This window comes from Euwallacea fornicatus, chromosome 35 (assembly GCF_040115645.1).
Source record: "Euwallacea fornicatus isolate EFF26 chromosome 35, ASM4011564v1, whole genome shotgun sequence".
NCBI classification, from domain to species: domain Eukaryota; kingdom Metazoa; phylum Arthropoda; class Insecta; order Coleoptera; family Curculionidae; genus Euwallacea; species Euwallacea fornicatus.
Window position 1 is genome coordinate 2,166,187 of NC_089575.1, and position 21,793 is coordinate 2,187,979.

The following is a 21,793-nucleotide window of genomic DNA, read 5'->3' on the forward strand; positions in this document are numbered from 1 at the left end:
AGTTTTCCTCTTAGTACTGCCTCACACGCCCACTTTTAACTCACACGAAATATCACGCAGATCAGCTTTGATACCATAAGTCTACCCGGAAGGTTCGTGGGGGATTTGACGACGTCTTACGGCGGATACTTGAGCGTCAATGGAAGCGGCGGAAAATTCAGCGTCTTCCTCACGGGAAATGGAATTTCTCTGAGGTCAGATCTCAGCACCCACGAGTTGCGTTTAAATGAAAAATTCTGGAAAGTTACTTCTGGAAACTTAGCAGGCTGTCAAAGCTCCTTAACCAGGGAGTGTTTTCTTTTAGTTTTACAAAAGGTCACCTCGATAATAATTCAAGGAGAAGACATGGAGTGAGTTCAACTAATAACTCTTCTGCGACACAGATCGTTAACGACAAAAATCCCTCTTTGAAGAATCGTAGAAGTCCTCCTAGACTCCGCCAAGCCCTACATCCCGTACAACCGCACCAGTCATTCGATTGAACAGTGCGAATGCTCCCCGGAGTACGCAGGGCTGTCTTGTCAAAATCCCAATCAGGGCTACTACAGATACTATCCAACCGAGGAGGAAGAAGTTACGGCAACTTCGTGGATTGACCGAGTTATCGGTGTTGCCACGTCTTGCAACTGCAATTCGAGGTCCTGGGAGTGCGATCCCGATTCCGGACATTGCAAGGTGTGTCCAGTTCTTTGGAGTTGGTTCGGGGCGCTTTAATGTCGTTTATGTGCCTTCAGAATTGCATGAACAACACCTCAGGCTTTCACTGCGAGCTGTGCGATACCGGATACTACCTGGATTACCGGGGAAACTGCCAGGCTTGCTTGTGTCCTTCGGAACTAGATAATAATGCCGAAAGTTGCGTGGCCAAGAAAAGCAGTTTCGTGTGTCATTGTAAATTAGGTAATTTTTTTTTTTTTAATTTTTAAGTACGATTTAGGGACTGTAAAATGTTAAACTTTCAACTTCGCCATTTTTTCAGGATTTTAGATTTCCCATAATTTTATTCTCACCTGTAGATGCAGTTTCCACAATTTTATTCAGATTTAGAGCGTTTTTTGGCGCAAAAAAGATTTATTATATTAATATTATTTATATCATACATTGAAAAATATCAATGCGCCTTGACCATTTGTTTAGACGCTAACTTTCAGAATTTTTTCCCATCAAACTGCAATCTCCTCACTTGTTCAAATGTTGTTTTCAAATTTCAAAGCGCCTCCGCCATTTCGGCCAGTTCCTCCACCTCTTCCGTGAATTTGCGTGATTTTGTTTCGAAGTATAAACGTCGTTTCTTCAGGTTCGAGCATATTCGAACAATGTTATACAACGCCTTCATCATTATATTAGGCTTTAATAGTGTAAAAAAGACCATGCCTCGGGAATTTCCAACTGCGCCTTCACCGTTTCCTTAGGGTTTAGTCATAGTTTAGCAATTTTCATGATACATCTTTCCCATTAGAGAAGAGTTCGGTTTAATTCCCTGCAAGTTCAGATGCAATTTAGACCCTCTTAAATGTCGTCAAAGCATATTTCACCAATTTTTTCTTTGGCTAAGAATTTATTTATTATTTTTTTTTTATTTAAAAACTTTGAAAACGGGCCAATTTTCGTCTCCTTTAGATGCGTTTCAAAGGCACTGAAGAGACACATTATTCGCAATTTTCGATATCGACAATCATCTCTCAAACTAAAGTTTTTCGCGCTGATTCAGCTTCCTTAAATGTCTCTAAATTGTTTTCTGCCAAAATTAACAAAATTCCTCGCTTTCTTTAAGTTGGCTTCAAAACCTTTTAAAGAGTTGAAACCATGGACGTGTTCCTCTCGATCTTTCCCAAATTCTTACGTGTTTCTTAGGATACACTGGATCAAAGTGCGAACACTGCAAAGACAGCTACTATCGCGACCCAATCACCAATAAATGCGTACCCTGCGACTGCAACTACTATGGCAGCTATTCCAGCATTTGCAGTCCCTTCGGGGTGTGCCAGTGCAGACCTGGTTTCCAGGGGGATAAGTGCAATCAATGCCGAAACAGTAGGGAGTACATCAAAGAGGGAGTTTGTACAGGTAAAGCGTAGCTAGGACCCAATTATTGAACTAGTGTTCTGGAGCATACAGCTTTCATGGAATTGAGCATTTGTTGTGTTTTTTTTTAGCTTGTGACGAATGTACGCAAATCCTTTTCAACGACATTGAACGTCTCTACAAATCTCTAGATGTGGTTACTGATCTCTTTAAGGATGGTCTAAGTCCTCCTTGGAAAGTCCTGGATGCCTTAAGGGCGAGATACAGGCAACTAAGCAAAAGTTTCACATACAAACTCGAGAAAGCGAATAATGTTTTGAAATTTGAAGATTTAAACGAGCTGGAAGTGAAGGTTAACGATATGAAAGAGAAAGTTAAATTATCAAATAAACGGTCCGATGAAGACTTGAAGCAGGTGCAAAGGAACAGGGATTTGACGGAAAGCTTTCAGGGCCAGTTAAAACAAATAAAAGAGGAGATAATGGGTCTCATAAGGAGGTTAAGGGAGTTTGGAGAGAAGCACATAGATGCAGAGGAAGCGGTGAAACAGGCGGAAGCTATTTTGAACGCGATAGAAACCGACGTTCATAGACAAATAGACGATGTTGATACTTACAACAAACCAATCGAAAATTACTGCCAGAAAATCAGCGACAAAGTTAATGATCTATATCATGATTCACCAAATTTGCCTTGCAACGATTTGAACGAATTCATTGCAAAACTTGACGATCTGGAGGGTATTTCTAGGGAAACTCGAGAAAAGATCTCGATTGCCTCTTCTCAGAACGATCAGAATCGATTGGCAATATTGAAGCTTAAGGACGACTTGATGGATTTCAATGAAATCAAAAGCGAAGTGCTGAAAAGTATTGACGATATAAATGGAAAGATCAAAGAAGTTAATGGGAAAATTTCCGAGTTAACGAACGTAATAGAGACCATGAAAGACTTCGATTTCGACGATTGGGACAAGTTAGAGAACCGGGTTTATAAGCTCGAAGAGGAGACTCCGTTCCTTGAAGATTTGGTGCATAGGGCCTCGGAACATGCCCAGAAGCTGAAGAAAATTGTTGTTGATAGAATTGGGTGAGTGACTGAAGAAAACTTGCATCGAAAAATAAATTTTATTTCAATTTCAGAGCACTGAATTTTACCAAGAACGAAACTGAAAAAATAAAGGAAAGCACCGCCTATAGTGACATCATGGAAGGCATTGCCTCTGCCAGAGAAACCGCTAATAAAGCTCGCGAGATTCTCAAAAAAGCCTTGGAGATAATGCACCCAAATGGAGGAGATACCTTAATCGACAAGGCCAATTTGGCCCACTCCAGGTCGGACCGTCTCAAGCACCGCATAAACAACATGAAGAACATATCGAACAGTAAACAAAAATTTCAATCGCTTTACAAACAAACCTCGAAAGCCCAATTTCAGATCTGAACTCTCGGAGAAAGGAAGTAGATAATTTAAGGGCAGAACTAATCGACAATGCCAGATACAACAACGAGTTATATCGGCAGTTACAGGCAATTGAAACTCAGTTAACTTCTAAGGATCCTTTGATCAACAAACTACACGAGGCTATAGATAACAGCACTGGAGTCATAGATCGAATGCGCCAAATCGAGAAAGAAGTGGCCAATCTCAATATTCCTAACAATTTGTTCAACGACAAAAATAAGTATGATGAAGCCAAGACTGAAACTAAAAAAGGTGCGAACACGAATTATCCTTAGAGGTCTAGAGATTGGTGTTATTTTTTAGCAATTAGAAAAGCCGATCAGGACGTTAAAGACGCCATTAGGAACGTTGATCGTCTGCTGGAAAACGGGAAAGATTTCGATGCTGACAAAGTGGCGAACGCGCAAGAAAAGCTGGATAAGGTCACTTCGAAGATTGCGGATTTGCAGAATAAAATTAAGTACGCCCAACAAGTTGTAGAGTCGGTAAGTAAATATATGTTTTAACCACGCCTTCGGCACCTCGTCAGATTCAGAAATTTACACACTTGCATTTTGTCAGATTTCACAGAATTTATTTCGTTATTTAGACATCGTGTCCATCACTTCCTCAAAGATTTAAACATATGTTTTTCTCCTTTATTATTTTATTAGATCTTCATAGATGTTAACAAAAATTCATGAACCGTACTTCCTTAAAAGTTCCTCAGCAGTGAACTTTTTTACCGGCAAAGGTTGTAATTTGCGTCCTGTATAGTTTACCGAATAAAATTCGTCATTGCCCCAATGGGCCACTGGCAAAATTCCTAGTGCCCAATGAGCCCGAAGTCTTCGGGATTTTTGTTCGACGTATGCGCATGCACGATAAAACAAAAGAGGAACTGTAAAGATTTGCCATGAGATATTCCAATCACGCTCGTTCTACGCACATGGTTCGTTTAAATCTCTATGTAGTGCATTAAGCGATGGTGATAAGTAAAAACATCAATAAACAATTTTGCTATCATTATGAACTCATCGCCCACTTCTTTCCCCGGAAAATTAATATTTCCGCGAACATTTCCAATATCCCTGGGCGTTCGATAAAGATTTAAATTACTAAGTTGTCAATAAGCAGTAAGTACGATCCTGTCTTTTTAGTTTTCACGGCATCCGAGTGGCGCCACTCTCGTTTATGGACGGTGGCGGCGCTAACTGCACTAACGGACTAGTCAAGTTACTAAAAAGCCAGAGACGGATTATAAAACTCCTAACCGCGATCGCTGTCAATGTACAAATCCCTAATGGTGACGTAACCTCCGGCCTTTCTTCGAATGCGCCTCTTACTGCACACCTTTTACTCTTAGTGCGCCCGACGCTGTATAACTGCCAATTTAGAGAAATTGTCGCAATATTACTCAGAAACAAGGCAAATTTCACATTTTTCGTAGAACAACTAGTTCGAGGGGTGTTAGGTGTCCTAAGAGCTCAGCGTCTTCGAGTGTTGACAGATTCATGTATATTAGAACAAAGTTTTGCCATCAGTCGTGGATTTACAATGTCGAAGCTATGTCAGTTTTTAAATGTTACTTCAACGCACCGCCGACAAATGGCTGACTTAAAACCCTTAACGAGAGAATATACGAATTCGACATGGTCAGGAGTAGTTTGGGAAGGTTTCGAATCCAGGTGTCCTGCGTGGTTATTTACTTCCTAATGAATTTCCCCATTGAGAACAGTTTTCGGGAACTTTGAGGAAGAAAATTATCAAGGATCTATTGAAATATTTTAATTACTTTTAAAGAAAAATATCGTGGAAAAGCATTTTAAAATAACTTTATTAATTATTCTCGGATTTACGGACCAGAACGTGGTTATAAACCCAAAATTCATTCTGCAACGTTGCTTGAAGGAGTAAGATTTGATTTAACTGTTTTCTTTTCCTTTTCAGATTAACGTAGCTATTGGCCTGTCCAACTGCTCAATGGCATATACCTCCCCTTTGCCTCAAGTCGAAGTATTCCGCAGCCTCTCGATTACCTTCAAGGGTGGTAACTGTCAATTGTTCAAATGGGATCGTGGCGGTTTAAGCATCAGTATCAGAAATGCGCGGGCCATACTGAGCTATACCATTGATAATCTTTCTGGTACGCTAACCACTTCTAAGCAACGAGACATCGCATCTGAGAAAACGTTATACGTTGAGAGGTAAAATTAGTTATGCTTCATAAGCTCAGATAGTGATTTTTATTACCTTCAGAGTCGGTCCCTTTCTGCGGCTTAAATATAACAACGATACCCACTGGAATAGCACTAATCTAGGTATGAGATCTTTGATCATCGATCCTACAGATGTTTTTGAGATCGGAGATGGACATGTATTAAAAGAAAACACGACATACGTTAACAAACTTTCAATTAATGACTATAACGTTGGACTGTGGAAGTTTAGTCGCACTTCGGGGAATTGTACGGGTCAGCAAAGGTATGTAAACAATAATTTGCAGATATTTCATTCTAATATAAATAACTTTGGTAACTTTTATCAGAACAAACGTCACGGAGGTAGACAAAACCAAGCCCTTTTACTCAGGAAATGGTTACAAGAAATATTCCCCGTCTGACCTTCTGGCTCCTTTGATGTTCAATTTGGAATTTCAGATTTCCACTTTCGACGAGAACAGCTTGATTTATCTGGCCCACGAGATCGAGGTTTGTTAATTAATGGCGAAAAGTTTCTACCAACCAACCAGAAAAAATGGACATGGCAAGTCACTTCCAGCAAATTGGAAAAGTGATAAAACTATAAAAAAACCAGTTCTGTACTTTCGCTTCTTCTAGGTGGTTGGTTTTCACGCAGTTTTAACATGAAATTCCTTTTTTTTTTTAATACAAAATTGACGTTATCATTTGGGAAAAAACTGGGACGGAAACAAGCATTAGGAAAAAAACATTAAAATTTAATATTTATATTTTTCCCAAATTCTCTGTGGCGTTAGGGACCACCCACACCAATGATTTTTTTGAAACTCGAAAGGTTCCTCTATGCAACAAAGTTGTCGGGTCTTTTAATTAATTAATTTCTGCAGCATCCATCGGCCATAATAGCCTTGACCCTAGACCAAGGTCGGCTACGGCTCGATGTGGTTCACAATAATGGTAAAGCGATATCTCTGAAAACGGACGAAAAACTCAATGACGGAGTGCCACACCGGGTGGGCATGGCCATGGTATTTTTAAACGATAAGCAGATGTACACCCTAGAAGCTGATGCGGCAAATAAGAGGACCGATGCGATTCTTGGGAAAAAGTTTGTTTTCAGGTAAGACCAGAATACGACATTTATGATGTAGAAATTTGGCAAAAATACATCACGGTTTAAATGTAGAATCAGGAAAGCGACGCATTACGTTGGGGGAGTTTCCCCGACTCTGGATTTGAGGGGCATCACGGTGACCACGCGGTCGTTTTTGGGCTTCCTGGTGCCGCCGGCGTTACCGAACGAGCAGATTTCGTCAGGAGTTACGCAGAAACGAGGGGAGGTATGATAGGGAACGGCACATTACTACACCACTACCCAGGGCGTTTTGTAATATGGTGCTAAGTGCCACGTGCGTCTGTACAACACATTAAAGTCGTAATAGAACAAGGACAATGAAATAAGTCTTCCACATTCCGGTATCGATTGCCTAATCGTGCAGATGCCTAAATAGAGCGTTAGTAATTCTAGTTTCGGTCAACTAATCAAATAATGATGTTGCAAATTTCCGAAAATTAACTTACGGCCGTCCCTGTCTTTTTGATTATACAAAGCGCACGGTGTCGCCACCGTCGCCGGGAAAACTCTCGTTTGCCTTTGATAGACGTCACAAGATGCCCTGGGAAGCAAAACAAAAATCCAGGGACTGACTCGCTATATTTTTAAAATATTATAAAAACTCTCGACCTCAATCGTTTTAAATAATCATTACGATGGTCTTTCTTTCAGCTCAAACTCCATAAAGCCTGGTTTGACGGTACGGGCTATTTGCACCTTCGCTCTCCTCTGCCTCCGAAGAAATCGGCCGAGAACAGCATTTCGTTCATTTTGAGACCCCTCAACGCTAGCGCCGCCTTGCTCGATATACGCAATATTGGGACGGTAATTTTAGCTTTTATGTTCTAATAAGTGAATCAACCAAGTCGTACGTTTAGATCACTCTAACTAATTGGCTACTGCAAGTAAACCTCGTTAATGGAGAGCATTATGTGGTGGACAAGAGATTGGCTTTAAACGTCAACGATTACAACAGGATTTTTATAACATTTAAAAAGGATGTGATTACATTTACGATTAACAATGAGGAACTGGATGTTTCTAGAACTAACACTGAAGGAATGTTCGAGGAAGATTTCGTGGACGTGGTTTTAGGGAGACATGAAGGTTTTCACTCGTTTTGCGGGGGTTTCAGCGAGTTTAATATCAACCATGAGTAAGTGTTTGTTTTCCTTCACTCCAGGAAAAGAACTGTTGAGTTCCAGAGATATATTGTTTACCCCGCAAACTGTCGCCGATTTCTCGAACGTGGAGATAGGGCGAGAGGAGCCCTTCACGCGGCCAATGCTAAGACTAGAAAAGTTGCAGCCAAGTCCTCCAGTCACCCAAATTGCCATAACGAATACCATGCAAAGCACTCAAGGCTGTGCTGCTACCGCCAACTACGAAACTGATCCCACTGCTGTTAATTTCGGGGATCAGGCAGAGAGCTACATCAAATTGAAAACTGGCTTCTTTAAGAAGGATTTCACCTTTGAGTTCAAGTTTAGGACCTTGTACCCCAACGGGATGCTGTTTATTACATTGGTATGTTTTAATTATCGATGAAACTACGTACATGTATGTAATGAACGAGCATTTAGTGAAGACTCACATCCCTAATTAAAATATTTGCATCACCAGAGAATCTAGTGATGCAACTATTTTGTTGATTCGTATCTCGTTTCTTACCTCTCTCTCATTTCCAAACCGACTCAGTACAACTCAAAAAATTTTAATAAGTGGAACTGGCGCATTAAAAATATATTTAAATTTATTGAAAGAGAGAGGCGTATCTAATCCTATAGATCTCTCAGCAATTTTCACACCTGAACTTGTTAACGTTTGATGGCACTTCTTGCATTCCTGTGCAAACAGATAGAAAATTGCTATATTTCTATAGAGCCGTAAACAAAGGGAGTTGTTGACAGATGTTCAAAGCTAATAGAACTTTATTACTTGGATTTCTTGTATATAGGGAGCCACTTCTCTGCCTCAATACAATTTACTGGAGCTGAAAAACGGCCTGGTGATTTTCCATGTAAAAGGCAAAAAGAACAAAGTCCCCAAGAAAAATTGGCCGCAAACGTTTCTCCCCAAAGTAAATGATGGAAAATGGCACAATCTTACCATGGTAAAAAAGAATAAGATGCTGCAAATGTGGTTGGACGGAGAGGCTAAGAAGCCTATTAAATTTCCCAAGACTAACGTTAAAAACGAAATTTTCTTTGGCAACGTCCCCAAGGACTATATTTCGAATAGGGAACTGGTAACTTTTTAATTTCTCTCTAAACTCAATGATTTAGCTGCGCAATTTCAGAAGCAACGCATCAATCCTTTCAGGGGTTGCATGAACAATTTGAAGATAAATGAGCAACTAACATTACTGGGCAAAAACACTAGTGACGTGAGCTACAGCAACATCAGACAGTGCTTTCCCAATATTGAGGAAGGAGCTTATTTCAGTGGAGATTCATACGCAATCTACAGTAAATAACTTAGTAAAACTTTATGTGGAATTCTTGCATATAATTACGCAACTTCGAATTCAAATATCAGGAGATACACCATTGCAATGTAAATTTTGTGCTATTTCCAAATATGTAAAAGCGTCACTGAAATTTTGTATTTAAAATAGTAAAGTTGAGATCACTTCTTGCTAAACCGAACTTCGTAAATAGTTATAAATCGAAAAATGGGAAATTGTGAAAATATCACATGAAGCAATTCCTGACGGTGATTAGTAAACGTCGGGTATTTCAAATAAATAGGTTCGTTATCTATTCTATTTGTGGGGATAAATAAGGATGAAATCAATTTGGAATATTAAACGTGTACTTCTTTGGAGCTTAATCTCAGTTCGAGTTTCTTAAATTAATTATCTCCACCATTTTTTCAAGAATTGGAAGCATATTTCTTGATAACATGGTGAATGGCACCTTTTACCATAATTTTGTTTAGAAATATTTAAACGCCAACTGTACGATATAGTAACTAACTTCCACTTTAACTATATTAACTAATACGCCGAACTTGCTAAACACCTTTTGTATGCTGGAATTCTTCCATAAACCTAACAGCTTTTGTTGACGAATTTAATGTTCCAGAGGAAGGTTTCCGAATCCACAAAATCCTGGATTTGAGCTTCGAATTCCGCACAGCAGAGCAAAACGGAATACTCCTCACTGTTTCCAATGAGGGCAATTATCCGGCCCTCTCTGTTGAGCTACAGAATGGCGCTGTGGTCATGACTGTGGATCTGGGCAATGGCATCCAAACTAACGTAACTAACAATCTGGATTCAGACTTTTCTTTATGCAACAATCTCTGGCATAATGTCTCTGCCATGTACTCCAGCTCGGAGCTTACCGTTAATGTGGACGGGATCAGGAAAAGTTGGGTGCAAAGCGACATTAATTCTCTTATGGATGAAATTGATGCCCCTTTGTATATCGGAGGATTACCAGGTAGATTTTTATATCAAAAAATCAACAGGATTACAGTGTGCTATTGTAGATAATGCCGCTGTGGGCACTTTGAAAACCAGAGAGAATTTCAAAGGGTGTTTGCGGAATTTAAAAATTGAACACGAGCTGAAAGATTGGGCGGAAATGGAAGAGCTTAATGGAGTGTTAGTGAACTCTTGTCCCGCTATAACAACCCCTAAAAGTTGATTTTGAGGGGCTTTTTCTTTCTAAACCAAATGGTGCCATTATATTATTTTCAGTAGTTGTTTAGTAATGACTAAGAGGATCAATTTAATAGATGTGTTCATGTAATTAAGCTAATTTTATTATCTAGTTAGAAGAGTTATCTATCATATAATATTTTTAAATCCTGAACAAGTATTATGATAGTCCCTGACATGGTATCCAATTGGAAAATATTCAGGTAAATGTATAGAATCTGCAAATTATCTTCTTAATGTAAATAATTTATTTTTTTTTTGTACAGTTTTATTTATATACACTTACAATATTTTAATAGGCGAATGTACATAAATACCATTACATTTTTTGTATATAAGATCATTTATCATTTTCCAATCCCGCAGTCGAGCTGTGCATACGAAATGGCCTACATTGGATGCGCTAGCAACGTTCCTCGTTTACTGCCTCACAATCTTCAAAAAAGCGAACTTTCTTAATTACGAGTTCGAAATCTGCTGCAAAAAAAAAAGTTTGTTACCCACATCTTCAATACTCTGTGTCAAAATATAAATCGGAAAATTTTAAGATTCAAAAATTTTAAACATTACTCAAAAATAGCGTTAAACTCATAAGCAGTGCAAAGATTTTACCAATCTAATCTACAAAAAACCAGTTTCCTTCATGGTTCACAAGTCGCCATCTGCTGTACAGGAGTTAAAACTATTACAGTTTTCTTTCCCTTTCATTTTACAATTTTCTATATGGTTACAAAGTCGCCATCTGCCGTCCAGGGGTTAAATCTATTACAGATTTCTTCCCCTTTCATTTTGCAGGTTTCTACATAGTTTCCAAAACGCCATCTACCGTCCAGGGGTTAAATCTATTACAGATTTCTTCCCCTTTCATTTTGCAGGTTTCTACATAGTTTCCAAGACGCCATCTACCGTCCAGGGGTTAAATCTATTACAGATTTCTTCCCCTTTCATTTTGCAGGTTTCTACATAGTTTCCAAGACGCCATCTACCGTCCATGGGTGAAATCTATTACAGATTTCTTCCCATTCATTTTACAGTTTTCTATAAATTTGGTTCCCTTAAATTCTTAGTTTTTATTACCACAATGATAGTTCTCTCCCACCACGGCATACAAATGGACTGGATGGAAAAAAAAAAAACGCCGCGGCACTCCCTGCTGTTGACACAGTTAGTTTTCTCTAGGCAAAACCAATCCTTGGTAGTGTAAACAATGCCTCTTCATTTTAAACTTAAGCCAGACATGGGCAAAAGAAATACGTGCTATTTCGCCAGATCAAAATACACCGAAGCTCTCTTTGGGCGCGAAGCATATCCGCCAGGAACAGTAGCGGCACAAGGGAGGTTAACGAGGATCAACGCGGTTTTTAGTGGATTAGCACTCTCAGTAGCGAGACCCACACGCCCTTCCAAACAAGATCGGTTGGATGTCTTGAAGATTTTCCTCATTAAAAAACATAATAAAAAAAATAAATAAAATAAAATAAATAAAAAATAAAACAAATAAAATAATGAAAAATTAAAAAAAAAATAAAATAAAATAAAAAATAAAATAAAATAAAATAATAAAAAATAAAATAAATAAAAAATAAAACAAATAAAATAATGAAATAATAAAAAAAAATAATAAAAAATTAAATAAAATAAAATAATAAAAAATTAAAATAAAATAAAATAATAAAAAATTAAAATAAAATAAAATAATGAAATAATAAAAAATAAAATAAATAAATAAATAAATAAATAAAATAATTAAAAAAATAAAAAAATAAAAAATAAAATAAATAAAAAATAAAACAAATAAAAAATAAAATAATTAAATAAATAAATAAATAAAATAATTAAAAAAATAAAATAATAAAACAAATAAAACAAATAAAATAATAAAATAATAAAAAAATAAAATAAATAAATAAATAAAATAATTAAAAATAAAAGAAATAAAATAATGAAATAATAAAAAAATAAAAGAAATAAAAAAAAATAATTAAAAAATAAAACAAATAAAATAATGAAATAATAAAAAATAAAATAAAATAAAATAATAAAAAATTAAAATAAAATAAAATAATGAAATAATAAAAAATAAAATAAATAAATAAATAAATAAATAAAATAATTAAAAAAATAAAAAATAAAATAATAAAACAAATAAAACAAATAAAATAATAAAATAATAAAAAAATAAAATAAATAAATAAATAAAATAATTAAAAATAAAAGAAATAAAATAATGAAATAATAAAAAAATAAAAGAAATAAAAAATAAAATAATTAAAAAATTAAAAAATAAAACTAATAAAATAATGAAATAATAAAAAATAAAATAAAATAAAATAATAAAAAATAAAATAAATAATAAAAATATAAAATAAATAGAAAAATAAAAAAAATTTAAAAATAAAATTAATAATAAAAGAATAAGAATAATAAAAAAATATAAAAAAAAGTCTACGAAAAACCAGTGGCGTACACGATTATTTTGCATGAAAAGATATAGTGGAAATTGAGTGGTTCCAATTTCAACAAGACTTGGATCCGCCGTAGGCGCACGATACAGCATTTACATGCCACGGTCAAAATTCGAATTAGACAATTTCCCAAAATAAATTGCTCCTGTAGCACGTAGATACGCTAAGTATTTACATAAAAAATTAATTTTATCTCTCGAGGTTTCAGGCTACACTCGAAAAATTACAACCTTTGTCATTTTCATTCTTTATATGCTATTACTTTATTATAAAAAAAAATATTTTTCGGTACTAGACAATCAATACAATCTTGGCTTCTATCTTTGAGAACTTATCACAATTGTGTTAACAAAATTTGCACGTGACTTATTCAATATATGTTTATCTCGAACCAACTCCATTACATAAAAAGAGATAGACATTACCCTAGCCTATGACTTAAGCAGCTGATTTCGGACTTTAATCAGCTGATTATATCTTGGATATGTCAACCTTATATCTGACGGTTTACCGGTGGTCATAAATTAATCAGTTTCAAAATAGTTATAAAAAGAAATTAAAATTCTTCATCAAAAATTCATTTACTATATACTTTATTATGCCCAAGCAGCAATAACATCTAAACGTCTAACATGGAACACTTATTGAAAGGCAAATTTGGGTAAGTTCTACTTCCATAAAACAGAATCTATTCTGTGAAGGTTATGTCACCTTTGCCCCTATCTTCTAAAGTCAAAATGATATAATAGCATTTTTTTTACTGAAACAAATAACCAAATTTACAGACGAGTTGTCATAAGTTCGTATTCGTCACACTCCTCCAAATACAGCCCACAAAAGCGGTTTCAAAGAAACATTGCAAGCCTATGGGGTGGAAAAGCTCTTGACCGATCACGATCAGTTTTTCATGAACACTATAAATACCAAAGAAGAGAATATGGAATGTTAATTGTTAGAGCTTTGAGGGGTGTGTTGAAGATTCGATATTTGCTTATTGGGGGTGCTGTGGCTGGGGGAGGGGCTCTGAACAAGGTAATTTTTTGCTACAGCTAACAACTTAATTAATTATGTATTATTAACAAAGTTTGAATAAAATTTCTATAAGTAGAAGCATATACCTGCTTGTATACCTCCAAATCACTGCACATATTTTACAGAAATATAATGATTGGAAAGATGGATTACCAGACTTAAAATGGCTCGATGATGTGCTTCCTGATAATGAGAAATGGAATAAAATGCGTGGGAACTTAATTGAATTCAAGGACAATTTAAGAAACAACATTGAAATAGATCCAAGAATTAAAGCTCTCTCTGAGGCAAAATATTCACAATTTAAAAATTGGTTTGAACAAAGACTTGATGATGCTGTAGCTGCAGCTGAGAAGGTAGATCAAGCACATAAGACCAATCTTGACCAAGGTATAGGATGTTGTAGGTGATGAGAGAAAGGATATTTGAGTACATTCGAAATCTTTTTTTTAAATTTACTAATCCTCATTTAATTCTTTGTTTAGGTACAAGCCAAGTCCTTAGCGAAATCATTAGCCGAATGTACTCAGGTATGACTTTTTTTCAGCTCTTTTTTAGGAGCATTCAAATTTATTGTGAGATTTTGTTTTAGAGGTAAAAAATGAGTTTAAAAAGAAGAATATTGCATATGCAAGACCATTTGCCAGACAGGAGAGTGAAGAAGATAGCCGAATCCGAAAAGAAGCACAACAACGATTAAATGAGATTCAAGATGAAATGATGCAGACTCAGATTAAATATCAAAGAGAATTGGAGAAACTGGAGAAGGAAAATAAAGAGTTGAGGAAACAGAATTTGCTTTTAAAACAAGTAAATAAAAGTCTATTTTATTTAAACTACAACACAAACCATAAACATTTCAGGGCCGAAAACCAAACATGAAAAAAATAAAACGCAGTTTGATTGACATGTACAGTGAGGTTCTTGATGAACTAGCTGACTTTGATAGTGGTTATAATACTCAAGATCAACTGCCAAGAGTGGTTGTAGTTGGTGATCAAAGCAGTGGAAAAACTTCTGTTTTAGAAATGATTGCACAGGCCAGGATTTTTCCTCGAGGAGCTGGAGAAATGATGACCAGGTATGTAATGCTTTAAGATCTTCAGAAGATATATTCAAAACTCCATTTAGAGCGCCAGTTAAAGTCACCCTCTCAGAAGGGCCTTATCATGTGGCCCAATTCCGGGATTCATCTAGAGAATTTGATTTAACCAAAGAAAGTGATTTGGCGGACCTTAGGAAGGAGGTGGAGCTGCGCATGAGAAACAGCGTTAAAGGAGGAAAAACTGTTTCTAGTGACGTAATTTCGATGACTGTTAAAGGTATTTCTATATGTTGTATGTGTATGCCTTTATAAAGTGCATCTTGCAACACTAGTGATATAAAGAAGTGTATATTTCCATGCATCTACATTTACAGTATATAAAAATGATATATAAATATACGAATATGTATATGCACTATGTTTGCAATGTGTTTAGGAATTTTATTCTTGAAGAATTATTTTAGAAATTTACACAAATCACTGTATATTTTGTAAAAATTTTCTCGTTAATGTTTATAAGTTTTTAACAAAAGCCCAATAAAATAAATAACCCTAAAGAAGACTGAAATGTAGATTGCACAAAGTTCAAGAAGAGAAGAAAGATTTTAAGGATGCAAATTTCTTTTGTTTTTAGGACCAGGTTTACAGCGAATTGTTTTGGTCGATTTACCTGGGATTATATCTGTAAGTACCCAATTTAATGAAAGCCTTAAGTAATACCTTTGCATGTCTAGACCCAAACTACTGATATGGCGGCAGACACAAGAGAAAGCATAAGACAGATGACTCAAGCATACATGAACAACCCCAACGCCATTATTTTATGTATTCAAGATGGATCTGTAGATGCCGAAAGAAGCAATGTTACAGATTTAGTGGCGAGCTGCGATCCTAGCGGCAAAAGAACCATATTCGTATTAACGAAAGTGGATATGGCTGAAGAGAACTTAGCTGACCCTTCCAGGGTAATTACATCAGCTACAACGCAAATTAATTAAATCAAAACACCGTTTCAGATCAGAAAAATCCTCTCAGGCAAGTTGTTCCCCATGAAAGCTTTGGGTTATTTTGCAGTAGTAACCGGCAAGGGAAGGAAAGACGATTCTATTCAAACCATCAAAGACTATGAAGAGAATTTCTTTAGAAGCTCCAAACTCTTTAAGTAAATCTCTTTAAGCGATTTTTTGAAAAGTACATTTTACAATAATAAATGCTTTTACTCCAGAGATGGCCAGATTAGGTCCACACAGGTGACCACTAGAAATTTGAGTCTAGCAGTAGCTGACTGCTTCTGGAAAATGGTAAAAGAAACAGTGGAGCAACAAGCAGATGCTTTTAAAGCTAGAAGGTTTAACCTTGAAACCGAGTGGAAAAACAACTTTCCAAGGTAAGTCTCAAACTTTTCTTTTACGTGTTAAATAATATAGATTCTTACAGAATTCGAGAGCAGGACAGAGATGAACTTTTCGAAAGAGCGCGAGGAGAAATCCTCGACGAAGTAATAAATTTATCCCAAGTCAGCCCCGGAGAATGGGAAAAGCGTTTGTCACAAAATATATGGGATAAAGTCTCCGGGAATATGTTTGAAAATATCTATATTCCAGCAGCTCAAACCGGATCTGCGGAGACTTTCAACACTGCCGTAGACATTAAGTTGCGTCAATGGGCCGAATCCACGTTACCCTCACAATCGGTTGATTGCGGATGGGAAAGCTTGAAGGCAGAGTTCCAGAGATTCATGCAAAAAGCTTCGATCGCCCCTGATCATGATGACATTTTCGATGAATTAAAAAGAGCAGTCGTTAATGAAGCAATGAAAAGGCACAAATGGGAGGACAAGGTATTTAAACTACAAGCACATTTCCCAAATCACCCAGACAAAGCAAAACCAAAAGACACATTGAGTTGTTTATCAGTAATTAATCTGAAGCACTAAACGCTTGTATCATTTCATTCAAACGTTTGTTTTATTTCATTTTTAAACAATTGTTAGAGACTTGCATGAGATATTCATTGCAATCTCCATTTCGTCCAAAAGCTCTATGAATATGAGATACCCTTTAAGTTTTTAAACTTCGAACATCAAGAATTTGTCCAGACACTTATTTTCTTCCAGGCGTCAGACATGCTTAGAGTAATTCAGCTGAACGCCCTAGAGGATAGGACAATTGCGGACAAAAGAGATTGGGACCAGGCGGTAGGATTCCTAGAACTTAGGGTCAAGGAAAAACTGAAAGAAAGTGAGAGGCTATTGAAGGATTTACTGGGCCCTTCTGCTAGAGAGAGGTGGCTGTATTGGCAATATCAGAACGAACTACAAGCGAAGAGAGGCCAAGTTAAAAAGGAGCTGGATAAGGTTTTACATTCAAATGAGGTAAGGATCGTTGAAGAGAGATTGCTCTCTGTTAAATTCAAATTGGCAGAAGGCAACATTTCTACTTTAGTTAGCGCTAATCGATACCAAAAAATGATTGAATTGAATAAGGTTATTTACAAGTTACGATGTATCGACGTTGAACTAGTTTTCAATTTAGAAACATCCTCCCATTTTATCTTACGACGAACTGACAACCATCAGAAACAACCTCCAACGTAACAATATTGACGTAGACAATGAGTTCGTCCGGGAGGTGTGGGGAGCCCTTTATAGGAAACACTTTTTAAATCAAGCTCTAGAAAGGTCAGTTCACTTAACTTTTAAAACGTTTTCATTAAAGTTATAATCATTATTCAAGGGCGTATGATTGCCGGAAATCCTTCTACATGTATGCTCAGCAAATGGACGTTGATTGTGCAGATGTAGTTCTTTTCCACAGGATACAGCAAATGATGAAAGTGACGGCAAATGCCCTTAGACAACAGATTACTAACCGGGAAGGTAAATAAAACTTATACGTATTTCTTTATTTGAAAAAACTTATATTTGTTTCAGCTAGGAGATTAGATAAAGAAATCAAAGATGTATTAGATGATTACGGTCAAGATCAGGACAAGAAAATGCAGCTTTTAACAGGGAGAAGAGTGACTTTAGCTGAAGAATTAAGTGGGTATTTACGGCCACCAAATTAAGTATTTATTTATATGTGAATTTTCAGAACGAGTGCGGCAGATTCAAGAAAAACTTGAAGAATTTATCCAAGCCCTGAATAAAGAAAAATAAGTTTGTCTAGGCCAATTTTAAATTATGTAATTCTAAGTTATTTACTTGTTAAGTAAAAACATTATTGTTATTACAGAATGTGAATGGCTTTTTCCACATTGTTTTGCATTGTAACTATATTTATATTTTCATTACTTTTTTTTATTGTACCAAACATGATTAGTTCATCAAAGGGGGAAAATTTTTATTGATATTACTTAAAATCCCTCAATTTAGAATATTGTTTTTTTTTGTTTGTACATAATGTTAATAAACCGGTACTTGTTTATTTGATATGAATTTGTATACAGGGTGTTCATTTCAAAGCAAACCCTCTGAAATATCTCTTGATCGAGAGGAAAAATTTAATTTAGTTTTTCACGACATTTCGGCGAACACAAAAAACTTTTATTTATTCAAATTGAGCGTCGTAAAGTATACCTACTGCTCTTTTATCGTCACAAAACATATACCAAACATTTTTAAAGAAACATACAACCATTCAATAGTTCTTCCTAAGTTCCTACCGAAAATTTGACTTATGATACACTAATGCGTACTTACTAAATTGTAGTATACATTATAAACAGATGTAGGAGCGTTATTGGTAAAATGTTCCATTTTGGAGGAAATATCACTTCACGTTTTAACATAACACTTAACACACTAATTTGCACATAAACTCACCAGAAGATTGCCTACCTTTCACGCTTCAGTTACTCTTTTTTACCTTCAACTCTGAAAATTTCTCTCCCAACGCCTTCATTATTTCGCCGTGCTTTTTTGAAGGATCTTTATGGAGGGCGTAATTTTCTTTTACGAAAAGGGCAAATCCGGTGGCCTGTTTTTTCGGAGTGGCCGCCACGGTTTTCGTTTCTCCATTTTTCATGGTTTTATTCAAGAGTACTTCAAATTTGCCGTAACAGATACCGCATCGTTTGCGTTCAAGGTCCAGGGACTTTGAATGTCGTCCAAAACTAAAAAATTGAAAAATTACAACTTAACATTGTCTAACAGAAAAAAAAAATGAAATTCTACCTATAACCGCATCCCGTACATTTATAGGTATATTTAGTGCTTATTTGGAAGGAGTGGCAGCGCTTTATTGGCGGCAATTCCGGAAATACCTTCATGGCTTTAAATGCCCTAAACCATCCATTTATTAGTTTAAATATTTGCTTCAAAATCATTCCCTACCAACTCTTCCAGAACTTTCCATGTCCATCCGCTACTTGATTAACAATCCACGTGGCAGCGTGACACATTTCATGGATTAATGTGTCTCTTAATCTGCAGGGTAAATCCAAAACTTTGGTGGAGAGGGAGATTTTTACCTAAAAAATATCCCGCCTTAGTGGATATGAATAAAAGAGGGAAAATTTCCGAACCTTCCTCTCAATTTTCCCGGTTCTACGCGTTATTTTTACGCAACTACACCGACCAGCAGTCTTTCTTAGTTTTACATTCCACTCGATTTCCGTATCTTTGGGAATGGCGTTGCCAAACACTTTCTCATTATAAAGGGTGAATAATCTCAAAGCTAAATCGTGCTTATGCTGAGCGAAATTGTTACGATAAATTCGAGCGGACATATCACATTTGTAGATTGGTATTGATGCTAAAAAAGGTCACCTAATTGATCCAAAAAAAGTGGCGTAAGATGAAGTTTAGAAAAATGGAACTAATAGCAAAAGAAAAAAAATCTTCCAAATGTTAGGACAATATTTAAACTATGGTTACGTCGTACGCAATTCTAGCAATTTAGTCAGTTCATGTTTACATGGCATTCTGAAAACAAATTAACGATGCGGCGACATTGCCTTTCTTACCTGACAAAGATTCCAAAAAGCTGTAAGATTTGTTCTTTTCAGGAATAATGCTCTTTCGAGTAATCTCCAACAATTTAATGTTATTATCATACTCCTCGTCACTAGAAACGTCCTCACCACTACTGCTTTCCTTCTCTTTTTTAAACTTTTGAGGATTTACAAGAACATTTCCTTTATCTCTTCTTATATTAGTGTTACTTTTCCCTATTATGGGCTCATCATCAATGAAATCTAACTTAGTTTTTACCAATTTAATTCCTAAAATTAAAAGACATAAAGCAGGTAAGTAATTTAAAAACAAGCACACCTCTTTCTCTATTCTGATCAGAATCATCACTGTCTGTGTCAGAATCAACTAAACCTTTCAGTTTCTGAATCCAGGGAGACTCCACAGAAGGTTTTTTCAGGGCATTAAAATTTAGTTTTTTTGAACTGGGATTCTTTGTCTGCAGCAAAGGCTCTTTCATTTTCAGTGGTTTTCTAAAATAATTGCAACTTAATAAAGGACAATACTCAAAGCAAAGAATTGCAATTAACTGCTCAGTGGTGACAGTATGAGTTAAAGTCTTATTCTCTTTAACCCTTTTTTTTTCTGAATAAGACTGCAAAACACTGTCCTGTTTTTTTCTCCATGAGTTGCCATAAATTGAGTCTAACATAGATTTGACTTCTCTGATGTTTTGATGAGTGGGCGTTTTTGTGCCATTTGATTGATGTTCTAAAAATTTACTTAAATATATTGTGTGTTTGTGGCCAGAAACGTTATAAAAAATAATTAAAGACTGTAAAAGAAGTTACCATTCATATTGCTTTGTGCCATAAAACTTGGAATTCCTTTCAGCGGGGACCTGACTGGAGGTGTATCTGATGCTGTATTAAAATTTTCCTCTTTTAGTACTAAAGAGTCATCTATTACTATCACATCATTATTTTTAGAACCATTTGTACTAAGGCTCAATTGTGAAGTTTCCCTGTTACTACTGACTCCTTTTTTAAATTTTGTAGTAAGACTTTTCCTTATTTTCACATTGAATGAATCACCCAAAAATTTATCTCGCTCTTGGGACTCCTTTTCATTTATGATATTTTTGCCAAAGCACTCATCAAACCTCAAAACAAGGTGGTCATAATAGCTTGAAGAAACTGCAACTTGTTTATCATCTTTATCCCTCTTAATTGAGAGATCATCATTTACTATTGTAGACACATCACTATAAAATGTAGTACCCTTCTGGCCATGCGCGTCACCTAGCCATTGATGAATTTGGTCAGTTTTCATACCTATTTGCTTATCGTGAGTCTTCATCTTTCTGCATTTATCAACCTCAGACTCAGAATCACTTGACTCAACAATAATGTTATCATCGTTCTCTTTTCCAAATTCATTGGAGCTCACACTTTCAAATGAATCACACTCTAAATCGACTATGTGCAAGTTCTCATTTCTAGTGGTTTTTGGTTTGTCAAGTAATAAAGACTTTCGGAAATGCTTTCTTAAAGCCAATGTGGATGCTGGAAATATGTGAAATTTGAAAGAAACTACATTTTTGGCTAGAGAAACTTACTTTTATCAAGTTTTAAAGTTTTTTGTCTGCACTTTAACTTTGGGGACATGGTGCTAAGAAGCTCAAATGATTCCTCCATGTAGAAAGAGTAAATGGAAACGTAATATTAAATACGATTTTATGAACAGTAAAAGAGTCAATATGGTTTAATTCAAAAATACAAACTTTTTTTAACCGTCATCGTCATTTTAGCCATTTAAAATTAGGGGAAATGTCATACGGATGAAAGGAAAGCCGGATCCAATTTGAGTGAAATGTTTACATGACC

The 21,793-nt window shown here is 35.8% G+C and overlaps 3 protein-coding genes across 4 annotated transcripts in view; 2 read left to right on the forward strand and 1 right to left on the reverse strand.

The window, feature by feature from the left end:
- Positions 1 to 10,788, forward strand: part of wb (wing blister) — a 76,926-nt gene extending 66,138 nt beyond the window's left edge. The window contains exons 23-42 of the mRNA XM_066299887.1: positions 61 to 350; positions 414 to 675; positions 735 to 900; positions 1,855 to 2,067; positions 2,157 to 3,114; positions 3,168 to 3,409; positions 3,463 to 3,741; positions 3,793 to 3,974; positions 5,419 to 5,675; positions 5,728 to 5,952; positions 6,017 to 6,179; positions 6,557 to 6,789; positions 6,856 to 7,009; positions 7,456 to 7,608; positions 7,662 to 7,939; positions 7,989 to 8,310; positions 8,741 to 9,031; positions 9,083 to 9,251; positions 9,870 to 10,229; positions 10,279 to 10,788. Coding sequence (XP_066155984.1) covers positions 61 to 350; positions 414 to 675; positions 735 to 900; positions 1,855 to 2,067; positions 2,157 to 3,114; positions 3,168 to 3,409; positions 3,463 to 3,741; positions 3,793 to 3,974; positions 5,419 to 5,675; positions 5,728 to 5,952; positions 6,017 to 6,179; positions 6,557 to 6,789; positions 6,856 to 7,009; positions 7,456 to 7,608; positions 7,662 to 7,939; positions 7,989 to 8,310; positions 8,741 to 9,031; positions 9,083 to 9,251; positions 9,870 to 10,229; positions 10,279 to 10,436 — 5,355 coding nt within the window. The 3' untranslated portion in view covers positions 10,437 to 10,788. The remainder of the gene's footprint in view (positions 1 to 60; positions 351 to 413; positions 676 to 734; positions 901 to 1,854; positions 2,068 to 2,156; positions 3,115 to 3,167; positions 3,410 to 3,462; positions 3,742 to 3,792; positions 3,975 to 5,418; positions 5,676 to 5,727; positions 5,953 to 6,016; positions 6,180 to 6,556; positions 6,790 to 6,855; positions 7,010 to 7,455; positions 7,609 to 7,661; positions 7,940 to 7,988; positions 8,311 to 8,740; positions 9,032 to 9,082; positions 9,252 to 9,869; positions 10,230 to 10,278) is intronic.
- Positions 10,789 to 13,421: 2,633 nt separating this feature from the next.
- Opa1 (Opa1 mitochondrial dynamin like GTPase) lies at positions 13,422 to 18,431 on the forward strand. Of its 2 annotated transcripts, XM_066299926.1 has the most exons (17): positions 13,422 to 13,576; positions 13,701 to 13,947; positions 14,073 to 14,337; positions 14,433 to 14,477; positions 14,540 to 14,757; positions 14,811 to 15,028; positions 15,079 to 15,269; positions 15,627 to 15,676; positions 15,727 to 15,957; positions 16,009 to 16,154; positions 16,218 to 16,379; positions 16,430 to 16,832; positions 17,109 to 17,366; positions 17,527 to 17,672; positions 17,728 to 17,870; positions 17,925 to 18,035; positions 18,088 to 18,431. In XM_066299926.1, the coding sequence occupies exons 1-17, from the start codon at positions 13,548 to 13,550 to the stop codon at positions 18,150 to 18,152; spliced, it is 2,928 nt and encodes a 975-aa protein (XP_066156023.1). In that variant the 5' UTR covers positions 13,422 to 13,547; the 3' UTR covers positions 18,153 to 18,431. The 2 variants fall into 2 exon arrangements, with proteins under 2 accessions (XP_066156023.1, XP_066156024.1); XM_066299927.1 differs by lacking the exon at positions 14,433 to 14,477.
- LOC136348787 (germ cell nuclear acidic-1 protein-like) lies at positions 18,410 to 21,722 on the reverse strand. Its single transcript, XM_066299928.1, has 9 exons — positions 21,526 to 21,722; positions 20,759 to 21,472; positions 20,498 to 20,678; positions 20,268 to 20,440; positions 19,961 to 20,218; positions 19,520 to 19,749; positions 19,329 to 19,465; positions 19,170 to 19,277; positions 18,410 to 19,108 (listed from the first exon to the last, which is right to left on the reverse strand). The coding sequence occupies exons 1-9, from the start codon at positions 21,602 to 21,604 to the stop codon at positions 18,844 to 18,846; spliced, it is 2,145 nt and encodes a 714-aa protein (XP_066156025.1). The 5' UTR covers positions 21,605 to 21,722; the 3' UTR covers positions 18,410 to 18,843.
- Positions 21,723 to 21,793: the final 71 nt, after the last annotated feature.